General features: G+C 41.8%; 6 protein-coding genes across 9 annotated transcripts; 4 read left to right on the forward strand and 2 right to left on the reverse strand.

Moving 5' to 3' along the window:
• Positions 1 to 56: 56 nt before the first annotated feature.
• LOC127373938 (protein ccsmst1) lies at positions 57 to 1961 on the forward strand. Of its 2 annotated transcripts, none has more exons than XM_051418857.1 (2): positions 57 to 272; positions 1441 to 1961. In XM_051418857.1, the coding sequence occupies exons 1-2, from the start codon at positions 196 to 198 to the stop codon at positions 1766 to 1768; spliced, it is 405 nt and encodes a 134-aa protein (XP_051274817.1). In that variant the 5' UTR covers positions 57 to 195; the 3' UTR covers positions 1769 to 1961. The 2 variants fall into 2 exon arrangements, with proteins under 2 accessions (XP_051274817.1, XP_051274818.1); XM_051418858.1 differs by having other exon boundaries at positions 61 to 272; positions 1444 to 1961.
• Positions 1962 to 2216: 255 nt separating this feature from the next.
• On the reverse strand, positions 2217 to 4275 carry h3f3d (H3 histone, family 3D). 3 transcript variants are annotated; one of them, XM_051418853.1, is made up of 4 exons: positions 4178 to 4275; positions 3264 to 3406; positions 2805 to 2958; positions 2217 to 2686 (listed from the first exon to the last, which is right to left on the reverse strand). In XM_051418853.1, exons 2-4 carry the CDS (start codon positions 3389 to 3391, stop codon positions 2558 to 2560), a joined length of 411 nt encoding a protein of 136 aa, XP_051274813.1. In that variant the 5' UTR covers positions 3392 to 3406; positions 4178 to 4275; the 3' UTR covers positions 2217 to 2557. The 3 variants fall into 3 exon arrangements, with proteins under 3 accessions (XP_051274813.1, XP_051274814.1, XP_051274816.1); XM_051418854.1 differs by having other exon boundaries at positions 4170 to 4261; XM_051418856.1 differs by having other exon boundaries at positions 4173 to 4234.
• A 1809-nt stretch (positions 4276 to 6084) lies between these two features.
• Positions 6085 to 8130, forward strand: cunh8orf33 (chromosome unknown C8orf33 homolog). The gene is made up of 5 exons (XM_051418849.1): positions 6085 to 6315; positions 6584 to 7050; positions 7132 to 7222; positions 7405 to 7551; positions 7680 to 8130. Exons 1-5 carry the CDS (start codon positions 6288 to 6290, stop codon positions 7892 to 7894), a joined length of 948 nt encoding a protein of 315 aa, XP_051274809.1. The 5' UTR covers positions 6085 to 6287; the 3' UTR covers positions 7895 to 8130.
• A 701-nt stretch (positions 8131 to 8831) lies between these two features.
• anks3 (ankyrin repeat and sterile alpha motif domain containing 3) lies at positions 8832 to 14406 on the forward strand. The gene is made up of 16 exons (XM_051418498.1): positions 8832 to 8918; positions 9312 to 9509; positions 9612 to 9810; positions 10436 to 10557; positions 10636 to 10717; positions 10886 to 11003; positions 11107 to 11256; positions 11537 to 11662; positions 11846 to 11961; positions 12065 to 12229; positions 12360 to 12484; positions 12575 to 12716; positions 12800 to 13073; positions 13162 to 13233; positions 13321 to 13412; positions 13510 to 14406. Exons 2-15 carry the CDS (start codon positions 9343 to 9345, stop codon positions 13401 to 13403), a joined length of 1941 nt encoding a protein of 646 aa, XP_051274458.1. The 5' UTR covers positions 8832 to 8918; positions 9312 to 9342; the 3' UTR covers positions 13404 to 13412; positions 13510 to 14406.
• Positions 14407 to 14511: 105 nt separating this feature from the next.
• Positions 14512 to 23044, reverse strand: wdr24 (WD repeat domain 24). The gene is made up of 11 exons (XM_051418497.1): positions 22971 to 23044; positions 21843 to 21921; positions 21079 to 21563; positions 20771 to 20948; positions 19956 to 20628; positions 19215 to 19327; positions 18996 to 19123; positions 18790 to 18894; positions 18329 to 18666; positions 17782 to 17966; positions 14512 to 17293 (listed from the first exon to the last, which is right to left on the reverse strand). Exons 3-11 carry the CDS (start codon positions 21557 to 21559, stop codon positions 17125 to 17127), a joined length of 2370 nt encoding a protein of 789 aa, XP_051274457.1. The 5' UTR covers positions 21560 to 21563; positions 21843 to 21921; positions 22971 to 23044; the 3' UTR covers positions 14512 to 17124.
• On the forward strand, positions 23009 to 25575 carry zgc:112496 (uncharacterized protein LOC541336 homolog). The gene is made up of 6 exons (XM_051418507.1): positions 23009 to 23151; positions 23254 to 23412; positions 23923 to 24016; positions 24171 to 24330; positions 24557 to 24709; positions 25294 to 25575. The coding sequence occupies exons 2-6, from the start codon at positions 23288 to 23290 to the stop codon at positions 25467 to 25469; spliced, it is 708 nt and encodes a 235-aa protein (XP_051274467.1). The 5' UTR covers positions 23009 to 23151; positions 23254 to 23287; the 3' UTR covers positions 25470 to 25575.
• Positions 25576 to 25931: the final 356 nt, after the last annotated feature.

Genomic DNA, 25931 nt, shown 5'->3' on the forward strand with positions numbered 1-25931 from the left:
CATGATGACCTCAGACAACCCTCTAACGTCACATCTTAGTGGAACGGTCCACACCAGCGTTCAGCGGTGGCCGCGGAAGCAATTCAAGGTTGCACAACGATGTGTTACATGACCTAACCAAGGTGCGTTTGGTAAGAAAAACCTTCAGTTTCATTTACCTAACGTCGTGCGTCCTAAGATGACCAATTGTCCAAGATGTCTACAACAGCAGGACGAGTTTTCGGCGGTCTGAGTCGGGGAATATTTGTTCACAGCGCAGCTTCGACCGTGAGGTGAGTCAATGTAAATCTGTGGTAAACTCTCCATGTTGGCTCTGTAGCGGTGCTGTGACTCAATGACTCAGTGTAATAAATGAATCAATGACACTCCCAATACTGAAGCTTACGGATTGTGTCAGCTGATATGAGATATGAGTGTTTGTATCTTGGTTACATACTTTAAACAGCTGCAGCCTGGTAGTTAAATGTTTCCTGTGGTATTGAGAGAGGGAGTCACATGTTGTGATAGATGTTAACCAAAATCTGTTCCTGTCATCACATTACACTTTTTGAGTTGGGCTACTGACAATGACACTCTATGTACTTGAAGTATAATTATATATTGTGTATTAGCTGCTTGTAGTGTTTAAGTTATGACTTAGATAATGTAAACTAATGGGCGGGTGGTACCAGTTTTCTTTTATAATTCACTGTCAGTGGAGAAGCTGCAGGATTAGGCTCGTTTGAGATGAGCTGCGACACATCCTGCGACCCTACAGGGGACAAATCAAAATTGATGTGAACTATATCATTAAAAAAAGAGTTAGAGCCCTAAATGTCAATGTTGGTGTTTGAGAACTAATATAAAAGCAATCTGTTGTTATGTATATAATCACATAAGAGATATGTTTGATTCTTTGGATTAAAAAGTGGCGACACTGTTTCTAATTTGCCTCACATGTATCAGTGCTGCATTTTCTAGTTGCATATTGGCTGACAGATAATATATCAATATATTGGTCCATATATAGGCCCAGTACACCTCTAGAAAAGATTTGTTTTAAGGTTGATCCTGTTATTGCCCCATTTGAGTCCCATTGCTCATCAGTCGCTATCATGAAGTATAGCAAGTCCAGATGTGGGAGAAGTATTCAGCTGCTTTACTTAATTAAAAGGTTTTACATCTAAAGTCTTACTTCACTGACAGTACAGCAATATTAACAGCACCATATATTTAAAGTTTCAAAATGAAAAGTGCTCAGTATGCAGTCGGTATACATGTAACTGTTAATGTATTACATATTATATTATTGGATATTGCACTGTATTAGTAGGCCTTACAATAACAATGTATCATTTTAATAAACTTAAGTCAAGTATCCAAAATACAAATAGTGAAGTACAAGTACATCATAAGAGTATATATTATAGTACAGCACTAAACTAAATTTTTCTTTGTCAGCAGACTGAATGGTGTGCGGTCCCTAGCTGTGAGCTTGCAGAGAACAGCAAAGTCCACAGATGATGATCAAGAGGTGAAGAATGAGCCCATCAAGTTCTCCACCAGTAAAGCCAGTTTCAGAACCTGGAAAGTGGACCGCTCCCTGGGGAGCCAATATAAGCGTCCTTGGTGGAGGGTCCTCCCATTCAGCCTGCTCACCGCCAGCTTCCTTCTGTGGTGTGCACTGAGAGAAGAGACTGACATTGATGCAGAGCTGGAGAAGCATCTGTATGAGCGGATACCCAGCTTGCTTTCAGATGAAGAGGAGGAGCAAGATAAATCAAATTAACCAATGTTGGACTTGGGATGTATATATTTATTGTGAAATGTCTAATAGTTCTAGCTGTGGCGCAAACTCAGTGCTCTGACAACCCTGGAGGTGGAGTAGTGAAGCCGTCCAGTACTATGGAAGCTTGTTTTTCCAGCAGTTACAAATTGTTTGACCATAACATGGATTAAAATGCCTTGATTGAGACACTGAACTTGGGCTTAGTCTGCATTTCTATTTATGTACATCAATTACAGCATGTTTTTATATATACACACAAATACACTCTGTACCACTTGACCCAAGTGGTAGTGTTTGGCACTTCACTAGTAATTTGTAAAGTCCTAGTTTGTCACATTGATCTGAAGTGTCCCAACTTCATGAAAATAGTTACAATCTCATGTATCCAGAAGTATCTGACGTCAAACCTAAAAAAAAAAAATTAAAAATGAACCAAGGCCAAAAGAAATTGAGGTAGCGGAAAGTTTATTTACAGCACAACAAGAAATCCTATGACATGCACACACAGGATTAAAAGGTACAGATTCTAAAATAGATTTGCAAACCTGAGAAAGGCAGTGGAATATTTTGATTCAGAATTTACATATATCAAGCTCTATTCTACAGTGAATAGGACAGTTGAAGAGAGTCAAGAGTGAAATGACAAATGAAGTACAAAAAAAAACATGCCAGAAACTACAAATGACAAATCAGGTGGCATACATGCTGGTAATAGTTCAAGATTTACAAAACAAACCCCCTGTCTTTCCCACCCACCCCTCCCTGACTAAAAAGATAAAATTCATTCATTTAGGCACGCTCTCCTCTAATTCGCCTGGCCAGCTGAATGTCCTTGGGCATGATGGTAACCCTCTTTGCGTGAATGGCGCACAGGTTGGTGTCCTCAAACAGTCCAACCAAGTATGCCTCACTGGCTTCCTACAAGGAGAGAATAACGTCAGTTATAATTATAGACAACGGAGAGGATATAACTTTGATATTAGGCACTGCTGCTCCCCCTCCCCCTCCAAAAAAGGAAAAAGATATAGCGCCATACCTGCAGAGCTCCAATAGCTGCACTCTGGAAACGCAGATCTGTCTTGAAATCCTGAGCGATTTCCCTGACAAGACGCTGGAAAGGCAGCTTCCTGATGAGCAGCTCAGTGGACTTCTGGTACCGACGGATCTCACGCAGAGCAACAGTTCCAGGCCTATAACAAATGATACGCTTCTTTTTAAGACCTCGAAAAACACATAATTTCTCACCGTTCATTGTAGCACTTTAATTATGGAAAAACAAAGACTAGGCAGCAAGAAAACTACATCAAATATGCAGATTCCTTATTGGAAAGCTGCCTGACCGACCCAATGAAACAAAGATCTTGTGTACATACACACTGCACTATGGAGTTATATGCTGCTTCTCTCAATCTGGACATAATTCATAGCAACAGCAAGAGTGAAATCCCAACAGCACCACCTGAAACAAAAACATTATCACTGTGAACATGTGTACCTGTATCTGTGGGGCTTCTTCACGCCGCCAGTGGAGGGCGCGCTTTTCCTGGCAGCTTTGGTGGCCAGCTGCTTCCTAGGCGCCTTTCCTCCGGTGGATTTACGAGCGGTCTGCTTGGTACGAGCCATAATTTACCTTCGGATCTGGAATTAAAAAAAAATATAAACACAAACAAAAGATGAGGCAAACTACAAATTAAATGTCATAAAGCACTGTTCTCAGTATTATAATCGTCGCTGCTTTGAATTGTTGTCCTCAAGAGGAAGCGTAGCACCAGTGACAGTTATATGACCCACATCCTCATTAAACAATATAAACAATTTTCTCATAAATTCTCACTTGAAACGCAAAGTTAGAGAAGTAGGAAACATTAGCTTCAGCTCACCGGTCACAGAGACGCGACTGAATATGTAGATTGATGTACAACTCGTGTGTCGGCACAGCGACGGTCTTAATGTAATAAACAAGCACATACAAAGCCCCGCCACCATTAAGCTACAGGGGACACACACGTTTCTTTGCTGTCGTTAGCAAGCGAATTTAAAGCTAACACGGACGGTTGCAAAATGGCGCCAGCTAGCTACCACAAAAGGTTTACGTCAACGTTAAGACACCGTTGCCGTCCAAATAAACCGTTTTCACGTATAATCGTTCAAGCGAAGTAAACCTTACGTGGAAGTTAAACTATAATATCGCGGGTTTCTTAGGGAGTAAAGATGTAGCTAATAGTTAGCCGACTGGCTATAGCGCGCGCCGTTTTGTTGTCAATTGGCTGACGGTTAAACGTTCGTCCAACCGTATTTTAACGGCTCTTACCGAGCTGGAAATCAACGTACACCGTACAGTTCATGATTAATAACGACGAAAGTACAAAAAAAAACACCCAACAATAATAAACTCTCTCACCACGTTACCGTTTGTGTTTATTTTCCGGGAACTCGACGTCTCCGTCTCAGGTTTCGGTTAACTCAACTGGGGAGGGAACAGGAGGAGGTATTTATAGTCTGAGAGGAGCGGGGCTCGAAGTCCCGCCCCCGGGCTCACATGATTGGTCCAAACTCAACTCCCCGACGGAATGTGATTAGTGGAGGAAAAGATGAGGATCGCTGCCTCTGAGTTTGAAAGAAAATGGGACATTAGCGTCTTCTTCTTCTTTTTCTTCTGAGGAATCGATATTCATTCATGAACCTGAAACTGCTTCTTCTTAGTCCGTACCCTGTTTTGGTTCTACATCCTCAAGATTTATAAATAATCTTTTAAATTATGGTGCTCATCGATCCCTTTCTTTTCATTAAGGGAACAAAAGGGAACAACGCTGCCCTATTGGACATTGGATATGTTATGCTATGCTATGTGTAGAAATAAGTATCTTCACCTTGAATTATGGATAGGGGAAAAAATATTATTATTACTTCACAGTCACAGTGTATTAACATGGGAATATTCAGTTTGGGATGCAGCTGCACTTATACACTAGGACGACCCCTCCTGTTTACTCTGGTCTGCTTGGCCTTTTCTTCTCCTCTTCCAGGCTGTGGAAGTCACCAGAAAGAGGAGGTTCTCCTGGGCTGGACCCTTTTAAGCTGGCCTGCACACACAGTCCCTCTTTCTCTCCGCTCCTGTATGGTCCCCTACATTTTCAGCATACAACATACTTCACTCATCCATGCACACTCCTACATCACTGATATCCTCATGTGTGTTATTCTCCCTCCTTAGTCTGAACCCTGAGCCAGTTAAACACAAGCCAGCTGTTTTGAGAGTCAATAAAATTATATTTCACCATAATCTGAAAAGATACCAAAGGCTATACATAAACTAAACACTGCTGTTACTTTCAAAACACCATATAAAACCTGTTTACAAAGCATTGCACACCTAACACAGCATGTGCATCTCTGTTCTTCCACAAATGTTTGAGAAAACCCCAGATCACAGTTTCAGCCTCTTTTCTGACAGAACCTGGATGGATCATTATGTTATTATAAGGCACCGATTGTGTTTCTGTTGCTTTCTTAGCTTACATCTGTTTAGAAAACACCCCTGTGGTCAGGCATCAGTCATCAGGTCTAGACCACAAACAGCCAGATCCTTTGTGTCTACGTTAAAAGAGGAGAGTTCAGCTGGAAACTGACACAGAGCCAGCCACCAACAGCCTGGTGACAAAATCACCCTTTCCTGTTACTCTCAGGTCAGCTTCATCAGCATACAGTGATTACTTATTTGTTTATTTTTAGCTTCTTCTTCCTGGTGTCTGCGTTACAGCCTTTATTTATAGTGTTTACTTTTGTCCTCTTTATATTCGTGACACCTGTTCTTATTTTTACAGTTTTTATACAGTTTTCTTTTTCTATTTCTGCCAAAAATGTATCCAGTACTTTGATTTTTATTGTTGTTTTTTAAGGTTGTAAAAGTTTTTTTATTATTATCTAGAGCTGTAAATTACAGCTTACTTTAGAGTCAGAATCAGTTCATCTGTAAGTGTCCTTACAGATGAATAGACACAACACCTAAGAACAAGGACACCAAAGCTGAACAAATAAAGGTAAAGTAATAGTCAGCACTATTATGTACACAATTATGTGAACAAATATTTATATAATATAAATAAATGTCTTCTGTAGGCTATAAAAAACATTGCAAGTTAATCCGTAGTGACCTTTATAACCAATTTCCTGGTCTTATATTTTAACAAAGAAGAACATAAAATCAGTGTGTAAAGTCTATTATGTAATGTGCAGTATATGTGTGTCAATCCACTTACTACCCACAGTTCAACCAACTGGGTCACGAGAACAACACCAAGCGGAACTACACGCGTTTGGGAAACTACACTTACCGGACACATTCTCACGTGACACCGATGGTAAGTGTCTGAACACAACACGATTTCACGTAAACCAAGAACATAGCAGTATCTTTCTTTAAGTGTTGGCTCCTACTGCTGCCTGTTCCTCTGAGTGAGTCCAGTTTAATGGTTCAATCTAACTTGAACTGAAAACCTGCAACACTGCCAGACTCAGCATGAGCGAGCAGCAGCTGCTGTTTATAGGTAAGTTACATTATCATTACATTACATGACGCAGCATTTAACACATGTTTCCTACCATCCTTGATGCAGGTCGATTCTAGGCTCCATTTGGGGACAAAACGTGGAAATCAAGAGTAGTGGGTTTAAAATGTTTTCATTAATGCTAGGTTATTTGTCTGTATTTGTTTACAATGAAAGTTAGAATAAGCTTTGAGGTAATTAATGCACTATTCCATATATTGTTGTGTGTGTGTGTGTGTGTGTGTGTGTGTGTGTGTTCATTCAACAGATATTGAACCTAAAACAAACAGCTCTGCTCCTGTGGACAGCACAGCTGACAAGCCCCTCTGGACTCGCACTGACAACGCCTTCAGATTTAACTTCCTCCCCGACAACTCTGCAGCTCTTCAGGAGGAGACGTCTCTATCAGACAGGAGCGAACCTGCAACGAGCCAGATATCCTTTACCGGACGGAGCTCTGCTTTCGCCTTCAACTTTCAGATTACTGCTGATACAGCTGTAGAAAACATGGAGACGACAGAGAGCCCAGACACCTCTTCTACACTCAGCCAACAAGGCGCCCAGAAGGAAAATCCTTCCCCGCTGCAGGAGGTTAACCCTCCGCCTGAACCATCAGTGCAATCAAAAGCCAAGAAGAAGAAGAAATCTGGAAAGAAAAAACCCTCGCATAGTGCTGAGCCACAGCAGAAAGCGAGTTCAGCTGAGGGGAGTGAAGGAGGCGAGGACACCGAGCTGGTCAGCGTTGAATGTTTTCCCTTAAAGTAATCATGGTAGGTTCCAGTTCATTGGCTGACCTGATGTCCGAATGTGTTTCAGAGTGCAGAAGAGCAGCTGAACAGACAGCTGGACTGGTGTATCGAGCAGCTGGAATCGGGAATGAGGTCTCAGAAGGGTACACCAAAACAGAGTATGATGTTTACCTTACAGATTATGTGACCTGTTTACACTAGTTTGTTTGATTTGATTCTTTGCTGATGTGTTCAGGGGTGTAGTGCTATAAATACAGACTGGATTTGACATGATTTAACATAACTCAGACTACGTCCTGTGCACAAATAAAACAAAAAATTTAACATTTTCTCCCCACAGAGGAGGAAGCCTCTCGTGCCCTGAAGACTCTGCGAAGCTCCAAAGCTCCTCTGGCTAAGAAGAGGCAGGTGATGAGAGCCATGACCGGTGATTACAGGAAAAAAATGGAGGAAGAGAAGACCAAGCAGTACAAACTCATTCAGAGTGGTGAGTGGATTGTAGCAGTACAGTGATTTAAAGAGTGAAAGTTGCTCACATGTAAAAATAAATAAAAATCCATCTTGTGAAAGAACTTTTAGGTGTGTTTAAGTGACAGATTCCTCCGATCCCAACAGAAATTGCATCAGCTCAGGTCAAAGTTGTGCCTGATGCTCCAAAGAAGTGTGTTTTCCACCGAAGAGCTGAAGTCAAAACCCAGACAGCCGCCACGGGGGAGAACCTGCAACAACCAGAAGCCCAGGATTCAGCTCCGACATCACAGACTCAAGAGGAGACGTCAGCTTTCGTCTTCACGCCATCAAAGGAGGAGTTTCGCTTCAATTTTCTCTGATTTGTACCCTGAAGACATGTTTCACCGTACATTATGTTGGACTGTGCCTGGACAGTGTGGGCCGAGCTGTGCACTGGATGCACTTTGTGATGCAAACAATAAAAAGCGCATGAAACAAGGGGTGAAATTGGAGATGATGGGAGGAAAAACAACACTTATAACAGTGAAAGTATTGAAAATATTCAGACATTTGGACTGCTTGTACCATATTTCTAAATAAAGCTTTTTGTATTTTTGTTGGCATTGTATTTTTAAAATGTGGATCTGTAAAATTATAAAAAAAACTAGTTATAAGTAAAGCATTGTTTGTGATAGTTTTACCAAAGGCTTGTGCCATACCTGTATAGTAAAGTCGTTTTCTGGGTGGGTTCAAAGAGCGTTTAAAAGGTTGTTCAGTAATTATCTATTTCTGACCTGCTTTATTTATTATGCTCGTACACCTGACAACCCTCTAAAGGTGTAGTTAGTAAGTGACAATCTGAATATTAAAAAATCTATTGATAATCGACCCCCCCTTCACAGTACATTTGCTAGTTGAGGAAATAACATTACATCTAGTCACATTTCTTTACAGGAGTTGTGTGCAGTTAAAAGTGTGATTTATTCTCAGATTGTTTCATTTGAAGGGGTTTAGAGGCACGAGGAGGTGAGCAAATACAGTATTTTAAGTATCCATATTGTCTTTTCATAAATCTAATCTCAAACCTGAAAAATAAATTAATGGAAAAAATTAAACTGTGACAGATTCCCCCCCCCCTAACCTGCTGACCCCTCTGGGATCAGTGCCTTAAAACAATCAGATTCATTGGCTCGTACAAACTCAAATAAAGTTTAAGACAACACTGTCCAGACATTATTATATATAGTAGTATATAACAGTGTATGTGCTGTTGAAGAGGTCTAGCAGTACCATTCAAACAGGAAAGGGCGGGGCATGGTTCAACACGAGCCCAATTGTGTGTGACACAGAAGACAAGAAAACTTTTCAAACGCTGAGAAAACAAACTAACGCTACTTGTTGACTGTAAGTTTTTGTCTCTTGACATTCGGCTACATTGTGAAATATTGGTTTAAGTTGTCGTTTGAAGAGTTTTATTTTATTCATAGTTTTTCTGGGAGCTCTGTGCGGGTTAAAACTTCATACTGGGGTCGCCAAGCTAACGTTGAGCTAGCAAACCGAGCACAATTGGGAGTTAAAGCCAGTAAAGATGTAAGTCAGCTAAAGCCATAAAGGAACTACTAGTCTGAAGCTAGTAATATTTGGCATTATTATATGTTTATCACAAGCTAACCTCTAACTTTGAACGCCTCTCGTTGTCTGATATTTAGGTAACTAAAGTGTGAATCCAGGGCTTAAAGCGTTGAACATTTAATCTGTACCTATGGTGGTAAGTCTGTGGGCTACCTGTGTTTTCAGGTGTGTGGAGGGGCGAGTGAAGAGGTAGAAAATGTCTGAGCTGAGTGACGAAGCCAGTGAGTCAGAGCAACTGGGTGCCAGTCTTTCTCTGTGGCTGGGTGACTCTCTGGTGCGACCTGAGGAGCTGGATGTCCCCCTGGACCTCCACACCGCCTGCTCCATCGGACAGTACGACGTGGTGGCAGAGTGCATCAAAAAGTGGGTGACTACATCATAATAATAATAACAATAATATCACCAGATGTGTTCAGCCTTTGTGGCACATTTCACTATGTGTACTCATCACTATGATCTTTTTAGACGGGAGGTGGACCTGAATGGCAAGAACATTGGAGGATGGACCCCACTGATGTATGCATCTTACATCGGCCATGATAACATTGCAAACCTCCTGCTGGAGGCCGGTGTGAATGTAAATGCTGCCACCGCCAAAGGATTGACCCCCCTGATGCTGGCAGCAAGCTGTGGGAATGAAAGTATTGCATACTTTCTGCTTCAGGTACAAAACGGCTCTGTCACACTGTGACTGTGCACGCCATGTTATGTTGAGTGGTCTAATGTGTTCAGATAAGCTTTATTCTTTTAATGCCAAAAGAATGGTTGCGTTGTCTGGTACAGAAAACTATTGCATGTAGGTAAAGTGTCGTAGGAAAATTTAAAACGTGAGCAAACACCAATGTCATTGTACCAACAAGGAAGGTTTCAGCAGTTTTTGCATACAATGTTTAAATTGTGTAAGTGGATTTTCATACTGTGAAATGAACGAAAAACAAATGCTTCCTGGAAAGCGTGATTTATAGTTAATGGGCTGAAACAACCAGTATGGTTCTTTTAACACAGAGGTTGATTAATACTGCTAAAAAAAACATAACTGCACCTAATATTCTTGAAGATCTGGCTAGAATTGTAACCCAGCATTAGATCAGAGTGGGCGTTGTATTTAAAACTTTCTTGATCCTTGTTGTGAGGCTTTTAAGGCAGAAAAAAGGAAAACAAATCTGGATCAAACAAACTCTAAAGCCGAAGTTTCAGGATCAGCTGGGTTTAAGAGAAGGTCTTTTTAAAAAATGGAAGAAAACTGTTTTTGTTACTGTCTTGATTTTTTGCTTTTCTTACCTCAAAAGCAAGGTGCTGAGTTGGAGCTGAAGGACTCTCGAGGTTGGACTGCTCTGTTCCACTGCACGAGCACAGGCCACCAGCAGATGGTGAAGTTCCTACTGGACAACAATGCCGATGCTAATATCAAGTGAGTGCCTTCATTCATCCCAAAAACTACACTCCAATCAGAATCAGAGGTTCTCATTACTTTTTCTTTCATCCACAGGGAACCAGGGTCTGGCTTCACTCCCCTGATGGAGGCTGCTGCTTCTGGTCATGAAATCATTGTTCAGAACCTGCTTGATCATGTGAGTAGGTTACCCCCACAAATATGGTGTTACTACTCAATGACAGAGCTACAGCACCAGGAAATTTGCACGCCACTGAGGATGGGTGGTGACGTTATACACAGAAGAGGGTCACACAGGGTTAAGGCCTTATGGCACTGACATCTGTTTTGTTTTTCTCATTTACAGAAAGTTAAAATGGATGATCGCAACGCTAAAGGAGAGACTGCCCGTGCCCTCGCCATGATGTACGGCTACACCAAGATCGTCAGTCTCATTGACTCACGCTCTCCAAGGATCAAACCAGGTACTAACTTCTTGTTTATTTTTACAAAACAGGTTATTATCCTTACTTTTTCTTGTGTTTTCTGATTAAATGTTTATTTGGTGTGTGTGTTCCAACTTGTCAGGACATTTTGAAGACCTGAGCTCCTCTGAAGACTCGGACAGCGCTCCCCCGAGGATAAGGCCGAGTCGAAACCGAGCTAAAGGCATTAGCATCCATGATGGGCCCCAGGCCATCGCCAAGTTCCGAGTAGGAGGCACCAGCAAACTGTGTGGTAGTGTCACATAAGAAATCCGGTCTGCCAACCTGTATTCATACTGGTCACATGTTAAGAGTGTTGATTCTAGTTGTCAAGTCTAATAAGTTTTTCCTTGAGTGCTGAAAGACTGCAAGAGATTTCACAGAAATTATTACGAAATGTGACAAAAATGAGGAGACATTGGCAATTAAGCAGATAGCTTTATTCTGTAAAAAAAACAAAACAAACTGGCGTGCTGCCATTTGTAGTTGTGTGTAGGACAGTTGTTTGTTAATACTGCTTTTTCTCCTCACAGAGCCGCCTGCAGCTCCGCCAGGCTACATGACGTTTCGTGATATTGGTGAACAGAGTGAGGGCATCTGCTACCGTGATGTGACCTCACCCATCAATGAGCTGGACGGCCAGAGCAACAGCAGCAGAGGTGAGAGGCACATGATTACCAGAGTCTTGTGACATCTGAAATACAAAACTCAGTTCTCACAGTTACACGTGTGCTTGGTAGAAATGCACCAAAAGAAAAACTGCACTTAGTATAATCTTTATTATATATATTATTATATATCTTTGGACACCTGCCGAAACATTTTATATGCTATCACCACAGATGACAGTCCATTCTTTGACAATGACATGCCCACCATGAGGAGCAGCAGCAGCAGCAGCGAAGGCCTTCCTCATGTGATTGGCCTCAACTGGGAAGGCTCCGTGGAGAGTAACGAGGTGAACACAAGAACACAGAAATCCCACTGATTTAGAGTCAAACACCAGATTTGTTTTTAGTGATTTAGTTTGACTGCAGTGATGGTGTAACTCTCTCCACCAGGACTCTGACCAGTGCAAAAAGAACGTCTCTCGCAGAGTCAACAAGGGCCATCACTCAAAAGGCAAGGGTCGCCATGGAATCAACGATGCAGCTCACTCCAGTGGCACAGTGAACTGTGGGATGCGGGCACATGTTGGTCTTCCACCCTCCTACACTGGCCCAAAGGCATGTCTATGTTCGCTCACTTTTTCATTTGTCAGTAATACGTCCTATAATGGTGTGTTTGGTTCATGGCAAGTTTATTCTGGACTGTCTTGGGTTCCTGATCAGCCATAAAATCGTATATTCAAATTAGGATCTGGCAGAGTTCTTGGAACAAATTGGCTTCTCAAAGTATCTCCCCTTACTTGAGGAACAAGACATTGACCTGCGGATATTTCTCACCCTGACTGAAAATGATCTCAAAGAAATAGGAATCACGTAAGAGACTCCCTCTTTAAAATTGGCCAGAGTGCATACAGTGCTAGTTTTCTCATGGTATTAAATGCTGAATCCCTTCTTGCTCTTCAGATTATTCGGACCCAAGCGTAAGATGACCTCGGCTATTGCAAGGTGGCACAGCAGTGCTCGACCTCCCAGCAATGCTCTGGAACAGGCTTACGCTGACCAGCTAGAGGCTGAGATGCAGGAGATGGCCATTCAGCTACACAAGGTAACTGCAGAGGAAAAATTCACTGCCATACAAATATTTAACATTTCTGCGTTTTACCCACAACTAACTAACTCCCTACGTAGCGCTGTGAGGAGGTGGAGAGCCTGCAGAGCCAGGTGTCACAGGAGAAGGAGCTGCGTACCGTGATGGAGGGATGTCTGATGGAGGACAAGATGGCATGGAGGAGGGTCCATGCTGAGCTCGTGGAGAACCACCGACTGGCTCAGGACATGAGTGCCTTAATGACTGAGTCAAGGGCTTGCTGTGCTGAACTGCTCTCCTGTTTTTCTACTGATGGGAACAGCAGCTCTTATACTGCCGAAGAAGATAAAACAAAAGCTGACACTGGTGTCAAAGGTGAGTTTTCCTGTGCTGGATAACAAATTATTTTGTGATTAAAAAAAATAAAATAAAAATGATTTAATGATTTTATTTCTTGCTGTAGCTGGGGATGACCTGACACGCTCCAGTGTTGTAGAGCTAATAAATAAGCTGGATTCCCATGAAGAAAAACTGGGTAAGATGGTGTAATGCTCATTGATTGAAGTGGTTTTGTGTTGTCAGTGGAGTTTAATGCTGGTGTCTGGTTGTTTCATCAACACAGCAGAGAACCTGCAAACTGTGCTTCAGAGTCTGAGGCGACTGAGTGCCTCTGAAAAAGTCTCAGATAGCTGGGAGCGACCTTAACCTTTACAGGTGACAACTTAAAAGAAACTCACACTGGATGGAGTTTGTGCTGCTCTGTGGTTGGTAAAACAGGAGAAAAAATAACCTTTGTTCCTTGTCTTTAAAGAGGCTCTTGCAAATATTTGACGGAGGGTGAACTAACCACCCTGAACAATCTCACTGAAATGGGAGAAGGCCAAAGACGAGGCCGGCCCTGCCGGACCGGAACGGCTCGGGCAGCGAAGCAGCTGACCTGCGGCTCCTCTGGGATTGGCTGATGGCCCAGAGCTCGCCAGATGTGGACAAGGCCAAGGGCAACGGCAGCTACTGCAGGGAAATGACAAACAGGCATGAAGGGTACCTGGCCCTCACACGCTTGTGCTGGTGTTAAGTGGACTCCTGTAGTTGGGTTGTGCAAAATGCACCTAAAGGAGGAGGGACTGATCGTGGATCAGAAGCTATAATACTGTGAAATGTTTCTTAAAAACTGTACTCTCTTCCTGTATGAAATGTGGCTTAAACTATGTTCATGCCGCCAGCCGAAGAGGTACATTTCTTAAAAGTAATTGTAGTTAAAAGAAGTCTTGCTTTATTTGAATGAACTCTTATTTGTATGCTGTTAGGTGTTAATAATGTCCTGCTGAATGCATTTTTAAGAGCTTAAGATGAAGGAAATGTGTGAAACCGTCAGTTAATCATTTACAACTATATGTTACACCAGGGAGCGTCTTTTCAATCCATTGTACTGTAATGTTGTGGACATTTATATATGTAGATGCAGAGATATGAATAATATTTCAGAATTACATTTTTAGCTTTTTCAAAGCAAAAAATAAAATACCCGACAGTCCAGTTGGATTTCACTCAGTGGTGCAATGAACTGGTGATCATTCAGTGGATTCTCTGCGCAGCTTCTTAAACGCAATTTGTTTTATCCTGAAATCTTGCCAAATCCTTGAAATGCAAGATTATGTGGACATTAATTAAAATCTTGTTGCCTTAAAGTTGAGGGTGTATACTTAAATACTGTATCATTTCTTTCTTTTCAATGCAACAGATCTTGTTTCAGTTTAAATGTATTTCATGGTGTAATCAGATGTAAAAGCACATTCTTGTGAGACAGGACAACTTTGCTTTATATTTTTTTATCTACAAAAATAATTATGTGACAAAAACACTGATTTCATAACAGCTCAAAGTGAATATCTGCAAATTTATTGCAAGTCCCACAGTTCATTATTTATGTTAGTAGAGAGGTGAAAGGCTGAGTGGTTATGTGCACACATGCTGGCAAAATGATCCAAACAGTAAACATAAATACCCACTAGCAGCATCGTACTTTTAGATCAGTTGTATAAAATAGTTGAAAGGTCAAGTAGCAGTAAAATGTAGTATACAACACAAGTAACAGTGTGGAAAAAATATATTGCTGTATGTTTTAGTCTGTCTGCAAATCTAAGGTGATCTGGAACCATTTTTATTTAGATTTATTCTGAAAATCTATTCATTTATTCTTTGTGCCAATTTGTGGTGCTGAGATGGATTCAGATTGCATAAAATAGAAATTAAAAAACGATCTTGCGTAGGGGTTGGGCTACAGTGTAGATCCATGTTTCACTAATATGTTACACCTCAATTGTGTTTAACATTTGTCAGTGGCTTCTTTATTACAGCTTATAAAATCTCTTAATTGGATTGATGGTGCTCTGCGTTAGACTTAAGCAGGTGTGTGGAATATTATAACATTTACCAATTATTTTAGAGTCTCTAATCAACGCTGGATATTGCTCGCCTTCACTCCTGGACTTAATGTGTGGTCCCCAGACACTCCAGGGCCTGTCCAGATGTTTGAACTGATTGGGTGGCATATCAATCTGACTGATGTGGTCAGTATTTAAATTTCTAACCCTACAGGGGCAGTTCTCGGTGTAAGGGATTCCCCATCCTGATTGTTGGGGTGTCCTCATACGAGTACATCTGAAAATCCTCTTATTGTGCCTGCAGCCTTGGCAGTAAATCAATGTGATGACAGTTGCTGCTCGGTATATGGATGTTGGCTGGAGTTTAGCTTTTATCAGCGGATCCACATACAGTAGCCTCAGACCTGCAGGTTTTTTGACAGGACAACTGTAGATTTATAAGTGGGAATGAAAACCATTAGGAGATGACGATTACTGCACCAGTGATATATTTAGCTATCACAAGTAAAGGTGCTCTTTTCTGTCTGATGCTGTTTACGAACAACCTCTGTTACTGTTCAGTTTTTTTTTCTCTCTAAATTCAAAATTGAGTGAATGAAAAGGTCATTTATGTTTTGAAATTCCCATTGCAAACAAAATAGGTCACATGGCTTCACTGATGTTTTTAATTCGTATGCATTCTGAAACGCACAAAAGCTTTCCTGTTTTGTGTGCCAGTATATAGGATGCTAATGTGTCACTAGTAAATTTCAACGAGGCAGACGGGAGTGGAAGACAGACATTTCAGACACTTCTGGCATCCAGAACGTAAATGTACCCAAACAAACACATTCAGTTTCTCAGAGTTGAGCCTGAACTGATAAAATATTCTCCATCTTGCTGCAAAAACTGACTCATATCATAAAGGTCTGCCAGTAAAAATGACAACTAGGCAGTAGCGTCCTCCAACCAGTTGCCATCAGGCTACACAGTACTGGGATGTAACAGGATAGTAACAGTCGAATTTCACCCAAGACAAAGCTGTTCCTATCTCGGTTGGCTTCTACACTCATCTGTTCTGTGTATATCACCAGTGGTGAGCTATACAAACTATCATAAACAAATAAGTGTTACTCTGAGCAGCACACATTGTGTGTACCTGGTAGACTAGAGGCTAGAGATGTTGGCGGGTTGCCAGTTGGGATTACTGGGCCCATGAGAGTATAGTGCAGTTGGGAGAAAAATGAATAAGTAGTGTTCTTTCCTCTGACTAAAGTGCCCTCGAGCAAGACTTTTTATCCTGACTGCTCCACTGGAACTGCTCAGCAGAGAAGAGTAAAAGGCTGGATGTGTTGGACAGCTGCCAGGTTTGAATATGTGCAGCTGAATGAATATATGAAGCTCAGTGCAAGCTCACATGAATTCAGTCTACACTGACTGTTACTCATCAGAAGAACTATGTATGTAATGGAAGATAAACCATTTTCTTTTAAATGTTGCTGACAAAACAGACTTCACTGGTCCAGTTTCAAGTTGCTTGAATAGAGAGTTATTTGTCATATAAATTAATTGAACTTTATCTACAGTCCTTCAAAAAAAGGTTGAGTTATTATTTACAAACAATCCACTTAAGATGAGCAGACAATTGTTCCTGTACAGCCTTCACGATTTTACTGAGGGGTTTTAAAAACAATGTAAAATGCAGCAAGTGTGAATTCACAAAAATATTGTTATATTCTTTGAATATCTATCGTAACATCTGCTTATATACAAATTCACCAGTTCCTACAACTAGGAATCTACACATGATTGTGTTTGCTCTTGAATAGCTGTCCAGGAGAGCACATATAAACCTCTTCCTCCTTTAGACTCAGACAATCTCCCCCACACACACACACACAGAGGTATCCATCTTTCAACAGTGGCAAAGGACTCCAGGCTTCCATGTGGAGGAATGAAGACATCTCGTTTGTATGTGGTGTTTGTGTGTGATCCAGGTTGGTGTGAGGACCCATTCCCACTCCCACAGAGCACCAGCGGTGTAAACGGTGATTGTGATGAGCTCAGGTGTACTCACACAGGTGTCCGCAGCCAGCGGGGCAGTGGGCGCTGCTTTTGAGCCAGTTCATAATGTGCTCCAGATGTCCACCGTGGCTGCAGCCCTGACACCACACAAACAGTCCCTTCACCACATGGTGGCACACTGCACATACACTGGCACACTGGTGGCACCTAGAGTAGAGATGTAGGGATCTTGTCAGAGGTCGGCTCATGACTGAATTCAATCAATATTCAGTGGACTGTGTAGAAGTTGCATTTAAGACAACACGAGCAATAATGACAGGAATTACACTCAAAATAACAGCAGCTGAGAGCTAATGCAGCTTGCAGTCCATCCAACAACAGCAATTTGTTGTTTGTTACACTGCAGTTTTAGTACAGAATAAACAAACAAGATAGAACATGTCAATTAGTGAACTTTAGAGATGCTAGCAGGTGGATTTGGTTACCTTTGGTTGGAGCCAGGCTAGTTATTTCCAGTTTTTATGCTAAGCTAAGATAGCTGGGTGCTAGCTGTAGCTTCATACTTAGTGTACTACAGATATGAGTGGTATTAATCTTCTTATCATTACTAGATGTTAAAATGTTTGTGCTTGTTTTACAACCAAAAGTAGTTGTTTGATCTCTCTAAAATTAAATGATGAATTTGATGTTCATACCTGTCACAAATCCAGCCCTTGTTGCTCATTGGTCGCTTGCAGTTGCTGCAGTTGATGTGCAGTGTTGTAGACGCCTGATTCAGGCAGGTGATGGCACTGCACGTACTCAACTTGATGACCTCATTGGACACGTTCCACAACTCGAATCGCTGCAGGAGGTCTATGTAAGACATGTACCAGTGCTCCTGAAATGGAAACAGAACTTGTTGAGGGTTTCCTATTTGGTCTGCTCGGATCTTAATTGCATTTTAAGACTTGGGTGTTTTAGTAGTGGACAGGTAAACTATTTAGAACTTACAGTCATACATAAGGCCTAAAAAATCCCTAAACTTTGTTGATTTTTTGATGATGAATTTCATGTACAAATACATTAAACCTAATATGTTTGATATGTGTTCAGAGAAATACCTTATCTATAGGAGCATTTTGAGCACAATATAAGCTGTTTTAACCTAAACAACTACTGCCAACAAAAAAAACCTATAGTCCAAAGCTGCTGTATTTAAATGCAGTTTTTGAACAAGGCAGCAGTGTTTTACTCACTGACCTGGGTTAGGTCATCAATCTCTTTACGGATTCGGTCCCCCAAGACGATGAGCACAGACACGGCCATCTGTACGTCGCCCTGCTCGGCGTAGTAGCTCAGCATCTCCCGCACAATGGGGCAGAAGAAGCTGGCAGGTAGATGTGGGCTGAACAGCGGCTGGGAAATGGAGATGAGTGAGAAGGACTCGATGGGTGTCAGACAGGTGACTTCTGCCTCGTTGCCGCTGACGTGTGGGGAGTCTGCTTTGTCCTGCTGAAGGTGCTCCGGAGCAGACGGGTTATCCATGATCTCGTGGCGCAGCTGGAAGGCCTCCTGGGGCAGCGTGTACTCCTGCTCCTCTGTTATGACAAAAGGAGCCGAGAGAATATTAGACAAAAGAGCGCTGAGCATGTAGGCAGTTATAAATAGCAGTTACTGAGGTAAGCAACTTTAATTTCTGCAGCGATGGGACTATGACTAACCTGTTTGGTTGTCATGCTCCATAGAGTAGAGGTCATCGTCATCCAACTCCGCATCACCGAACATATACTCAGCCTGGCCCTCGCTGCCTTCTGTCTCCTCATTTTCTGAAGGGAAATTGAATGAATGGCTTATTTATACAAGTCCTGGATATTATACAAAGAACATACGGACAACCAGATTGGCTTCTAATTTTAATGACCTTCACCTTCATTATTATTGCTTATGTGCGGGTTCCCAGGCTCCAGAAGGATGTTGTCCTGCCTGCTTTCACCTTTACTGCGGTCCAGTCTGCTCTCTGTGCCCATCACTGAACCCATTTCCTTCATGCTGAAACTGAAAAGCATAATGTACATCAGCATTAGATGTTAGTCTGTAAATGACTGACATTACCGTTTTGAGATGGCACACTAAAAAGCTAATTTACCTGTTCATTAAAGGCAAGGTGCCCAGTTTACTGAGGTTGTGGTTTGGACCAGGGGTTGTGAGGTTTGCTGGGTCAGAGAACATAATTCTCAACATGGTCCATGTTGTGGAAACCTTTTGAGTTAAAGAAAAAAAGTTAAGGTTATTTAGATTACAGTTATTGATCTAGCAGGATGTTTTTGTTGTTTATAATCTGCTAATATCTAATAATGATTCTGCTTAAAGTGTATTCACTTTAAATCAAGCAAGAAATATCTCAAAAGTGAAATGTTCATGAATAAACAAATATTGAATATGCACAGAAAGTGGGACTGAAATCCTGCAGGCTCTATCATTATTATAAAACCTTATAATAAATAGTTTTTACTCTGTCATTACTTACACCATTTCTGATGATAATGGGGTATTAAGTTTGTTGATTCAATGAATGCAAATAACCCGAGCGCAGTCATTGTAGTGCAAATGTAACAAGCTGTTTAGAGGTGCAGTGATTAGTCAATTAATCTATTTGTCAATGAAAAAGACGTCACCACTGGCTGTGTGCGTCTACATTTTTTTTAGCAAACAGTTAATCAAGAAAATAATTAGTAGAAAAGCTGCAAGTAATGTGAAATATATCATAGTTTTGCATTAATACATCTACCAATTATTTGCCACGGTTACATTTAGAGTGACAACATCAAAACCTGGCTGGAAAAAACAGCTCTTAAAAGAGATTTGTTCCTGTATTGATTTGTCTGACCTGAGGTCTTTTGAGCTCCTGGGCCACCTTGGCATTGTGATCACACAGCTCAGCAAACGGCTTCCCGCTGAGGAGGTAGAGTTGTGCTGTCTTCACAAACCAGTCCATGCGGTTACTGTCCAAATCTGTCTCAAAGACGCTAAGAGCGCTGGACACATGAGCAAACTGTTCTGTCGGGTCTGGCTTCTTGAAGAAAAAGATGGGGTAGCGGCGGTCGCCTCCAGGGTAAGGCTTTCTGTTGGCGTCACTGCTGATCAGACTCTCCTTGGCTGCAAAGGCCAAGTCACCGAACAGTCCGAAGCACAGACCCTCAGGGTTGGCCTTGTCCACGGGACGAGTGGCGTCCCTGAACATGTGTTGGTAGAGTGTGCTGTCCTTAGAGCCAGAGAGCAGGAAATGAGGGTCGTGCTGGTGGCGCCACACAATACCAGTGGTCACATCCTTGTGTTCCTCAAAGGTGGCGAAGGGAATAAAAGGCCTGCGGACATCCCACACGTAGATGTTGTGATCCACCATCATGGAACAGGTGGCTAAATGAAACTTTCTCTCAGGCCGCCACTTGACTCGTGCCACTGAGGCAATAGTCTGGACACAGTAGATCTCCTTGGCCCGGTTAGTGGTCATGTCCCACACTTTCACCATCTTGTCCCTGCCCCCAGTGGCCAGCCATCCCCTGAAATGGAAATAAAAGGAGAAAGCTATCAGCTGACGACTAAAGCACTACTAATAGCAAGTGGCAGAGACAATACAAGATACCTTTAGAAAGGAAAACCTCCCATTTCTCAGGACTATATCACAAAGTCACTTTCTCTTACCTATCATCAGGGTGCCAGTCGCAGCAGAACACAGGGCCTGTATGGGCGGTGAACATTCGCTCGTAGCGGTCCGGTCGCCTGATGTCCCACAGCTGGACGTTGCCATTCTCAAAGGATGCAGCAAAAGTGAAATAATCCTTCATGCTGAACTGGACGTCCCTAACACTCTCTGACTGACCTATAAAAAAAATCAGGGATATTAAGCAGTAACAACCACAGATATAGTTTGCTTCATAATTTCTAACAGTGAAAACATTACTTCTGCTCCAACACATTGGTGATTTTATTTCTTTCACACAATATTCTACCTGAGAAAGTGCTGACAGACTCCTTCTTGCGCAGGTCGAAGCACTTCATGAATCCATCCTGCGAGCCACTTAGCAGCATGTAAACCTCTGTGGGGTGGAAGCACACCTTGTTGACAGTGCGTTTGTGCTCAGTAAACAGCTGGTCCTGCTTGTTACGAGAGGGTTTTCCCAGGTTCCAGGTGACCACCGCCCCATTGGTGGCAGCCGTGGCCAGCAGGTTCTCCTCCATCTGGTGCCACATGACATCTGCACAGCTGAAGTTGAGCGAGGGTTTGCGGCCGACGCGTAGATTCAGCTTCTCCACAAACTGCTCCTCCTCCAGGGCGTAGATCTTGAAGATGTTGCGGCCAGCTACCACCACCTGCGTGGCGTCACGGCACACGCTGATGGCATTGGCAGGAGCGTCCAAGTGGCAGAACATAGTTCGGCCACTGACGGCACTGCTGCTCAGGGCTGTGGTAACCCGTGACATCTTCTCCATGTTCCTGGTGACGACAAAAATAATTCTACTTGAGCTCAGAAAAAATTAAAGTGAGAAGATACATCAGGTGAACTGCAAATTGATTTGCTACTTTTACAGCACTGCAAATATGAAATGATTTCAAGGCAGTTCATCATTCCACCAGAAGGTGGCACTCAAGCTAAAAAAGATATCTAACTCATACAGTACTTGCTGTAGGGGACAGGAGAGGTGGCAGTTTGTAACAAAGAAAGAAATACACAGTAATATATCTTTCTCAACATGACACGGTTGCAGTACTTACTTGGTGAAGAACCACAAGCCTGGTCAAAGTCTGCAGCAGCACAGAGTCCTCTTCATGTGTTCCCATGAGAGCCAATACGCTAGAGAGAGAGAGAGAGAGAGAGAGACAGGCATGTGAGCAACACACCGCATGATACCATCTGAGTTTACTGTTAGGACTGATATATTATATCCATCAGAAACTAAATAAAAAAATACTGAATGAAAAATGTTAACTTGTAAAACTTTTATCACACAGACATAGACAGTGACAGATGTATGCTTATGTTGCATAGACTTAACTGACTTAACATAGTGAATTATCATCAACTGAGGATTGACTATAAATGTAAGCATATACAAAGATGTTAAACTATTATTTGCACTTTCTGGATAAAACTATAAAATTAGATAAAAGAGCATGAAGTAGGGAAATTCAGCTGCATAGAGTCAAAGTCATTTTATCAGGATTAAACCTCTTGAGATGTATAATCTCGTTTTCAATATATCAGAATATCATATAATGGCCAGATGACACCCACCTTCTTGCTTTGGTGTGATAACAGATTATTATTTTTGAATACTGTCAGGTGTCCATTATGTCTGTTTATCTGTCTGTCGCGTTTCGTTCGCGTTAACCACCTTTTACCTCGTGCTAGTGATTTATTAATAGCTGCTTTGTGCTCACATGATGATGTGTTGAAAGACAAAACGATCCCAACACTGTGAGAGTTAACACTAGATTGACAACCAGTGCCACAATCCACTGCCTGATATCATTACACCCTTTATCTCTTGTGGTCGCTCCCTTTACTTCAGGGTTAAATGTGAGCTATGTACATCCAGCAGCCTCCTCGCCGAGTTCACCTGTCTGCTGGTGTGTTGGGTGCCACTGGCTTTACTTACCTCTCTCTCTCTCTCTCTCTCTCTCTCTCTCTCTCTGTGCTGTATTTGCACCATAAACATGACTGGAATGTGATGCTAATGCTAGCTGGCTAACCTGGCTACCGAGCACTTTTGCAAAGACGAAACGTGCACGACACAAGTTTTACAAGTCTGTCGGACAATTAGAGGAATATCAGAAAAAATGTGTCCTATTAGGTAACAGCGTATAGGCAAAGTCAAGAACGAAGTATTTCAGGGGACAAACCTTTCTGAAACTGTTGCTCACTGCTTGCGGTACCGGAAGTTGTATTTTTGCTCTGTAATCTCGCGGGAATTCCGTGTGTCATAACGGAAGTCTCGTCACACGGCTTCAGTTCATTCAAGAGGAAGTTGTAGATTATTGGTCCTTTGGTGGTTTTGGTTTGTTTTAAGTGTCCTTCAACGCGGTAATATTTTAATCCAAGGCAGTGTGACAATAATATGTTTAATGCTACAGTTGTACAGTCCATGCATGTAAAATAGAGGCTTTACAAACGTTGTTTTGTCAGTGTTTGTAGGTGATGGTGTGAGCTCCCTGCTGCCATGAGTACTCTGTTTGCCTGTGAGGACTCAGCCACATGGAGGAGTGTGTATGAGAAATACTGGGATGTAGTGGAGGCCAAGGCCAAGGGCAAGAAACCCGGAAAACTGCTGAACCTTGACAAGTGGTAAATCCCCTTTCCTTACAGCAACAGATGCAAACTCTCTTCACAAAATGCATTTATTCTTGAGTTAGGAAATTAACAGCAGTTAACAAAAAACAATCCCAACCAATGACTGTCAATAAAGACTCTTTCCTTCTCCAAAACTGTATCTCAGTTGTCATGGAAATTGATTTATAGAAATTCCAGATCAGTGTTAAAGATTTATTACACTTTTTTAAAAACACTTTTAGTACTTTCTGTCCATATTCGCTCATGATATCTCCATGACAACCGAGAAAACTCCACCTGCTAATAAAGGCCATATGATTAAATTGAAAGATCTGCAAAAAGCTAGTAAGTGGACCTTGAGTTTGGGATAGTTTTTTGCTCTCTATTGTTCTTTGGTCTATTTTATGAATGTAAATATAAGTGTATATATGTATGGCTATGAATATGATATGAAATGTGTTTAGCCAACCTTGCTTTGCGTAGAATAAAGATAACTGATCCTAATCTGTGTGGATCTGTGGTCAGGTACCAAGAAGAGCTGCCCACACTCATTTCAAGTCGACCTGACAAACGTATCACTCTGTCGGAGCTGGTGAAACTGATGGAGTGGAAGCTCACTGTAAGTAGTGTCTGGACACTAAATCCTAATAATCCCAAGGAGCACCCACACTCTTCAAGTAAATACCCTATTATATCATAGAGTTAAGAAGAGGCATTCACAGCCCTTCGTGCCTCACCTGTGTCCTTGATTGGCCCTGTGTGCTTTTCTGCAGAGGGGGAAGTTCAGGCCGAGGCTGCAGCAGCTGGTGGCTTCCAACAGTGAGGACACTGTGGAGAAATGTTCCAGAAAGGCCTTCAGCCTCCTGCCTGATGTGCAGGCAGCGATTGCAGAGCTCAGCTCCCTAAAAGGAGTCGGCCCAGCCACCGCTTCAGGTTAGCGCCGGCACATAGGCAGATAGATCAAAGCTTAAGAATTCATACTGATAAAACATTTCTGTGATCCTCTTAAAGCACATAGTGATTGCCTTCTCAGTAAGCGTACAGTCCACACACTGGTGGACTGAGCGGCCGGGACCCCCTGCTCTCTGTTTAAATAGTTTGTATTCACTTCATGGCTTCATTCAGCTTGGCTTGGGGCTGACTGTTCATTTTGCTCCAGCTGTGTTGGCGGCAGGAGCTCCAGAACAGACTGCATTCATGTCTGATGAAGCCATGGAGAGTGTACCAGGACTAAAGCCAATCCAATACACAGCCAAGCACTACGCTCTCTACCTGGGCAAAATGGTTGAGAGGACTGAAAACCTAAACAAAGGTGAGGTAATGACAGGGAGTGTGGATAGAAGTACAAGTGCATTGGGCCACTTTGGTGTTTACAGTGCTAAAGATGCATCTGTATTCTGCTTTGTCGATATATGAAAAGATTTCATGTTTTATTGTTTTATGTGTCTTTTTAACCTTTATCAGTTAAAAAAAAAAAGTATTTTATATTTTAATTTAGATCACTTTTTCAAATCTGTTGTCACTTTGACATTTAAAGGTCTTTTTCTGTTAAACAGTAGGGCTGCACAATATGGTACAAACAGCATATTGTGATTGTTTTGGCAGAGATTGCGATATGATTTGTTTTGGGATGATTATTACTGCATCACAAATTCAATTTTCTATGAAAAAAACTATATAACCATATACATTTTGGGATTCGTACCAAACAAACATGTTTGTTTAATCTGGAGAACAAGATTTGTAGGCCAGTACTTCATTATAATGCTGTTTTGTAGCACATTGAACTTGGCCAAATCATGATTTTGACAATATTTTATTAACTGTGCAGTCCTATTGATCAGCCAAATTAAATCTGCTGTGATTGTGATGACTGGCCTCCCCTCTCGTCCTCAGTGGATCCCCAGCAGGACTGGACGCCCCACAGACTGGAGCTGTGTTTGTGGGCGATGACCATAGCCAAACAGCAGCAGCTCCCACTTCTAAAGGATGTTGATGTGAAGGCCAGCAGTGTGGTAGAGAAGTGCTCAGATGCTGATCAGAGACCAGCAAAGAAGCTCAAAACAAGATAAAAATGACAACTATTGCACAGAATTTTTTTTTTACATTAAACTTGCTTTAATGTTTGTCATTTTTTTTGTATTTTTTCCAAATAATAAAGTCTTTATATGAAATAGAGTGCATTGAGCTTTTGAGTTTTGTAGAACTTATGGGGAGAAGTTTACACATGTTGTGTAAAAGCCTTCGACCACATTTTCAAGATCAATTATGCTCTGCGTGTGTGTACATATGCTCTAGTTCAGTCATACAGCAAAAGTAAAAGTCTTTCTTTGCCTGGACTCCAACTGCAACTAACAATTATTTTAAATTCTGATCACTCTACATATTATTTTCTTTATTAATCATATAATCATATATCTAGAAAATGTCGGCAAACAGTGAAAGATGCCCATCACACTCTGAGTCCAAGGTCACGTCAAGTCTGAACAATAAGCCAAGTTCACTGTTATAGAGGACTAAAAAGACAAATTAAA

Source organism: Dicentrarchus labrax, unplaced genomic scaffold, assembly GCF_905237075.1.
Source record: "Dicentrarchus labrax unplaced genomic scaffold, dlabrax2021, whole genome shotgun sequence".
In the NCBI taxonomy this organism is placed as follows: Eukaryota; Metazoa; Chordata; class Actinopteri; family Moronidae; genus Dicentrarchus; species Dicentrarchus labrax.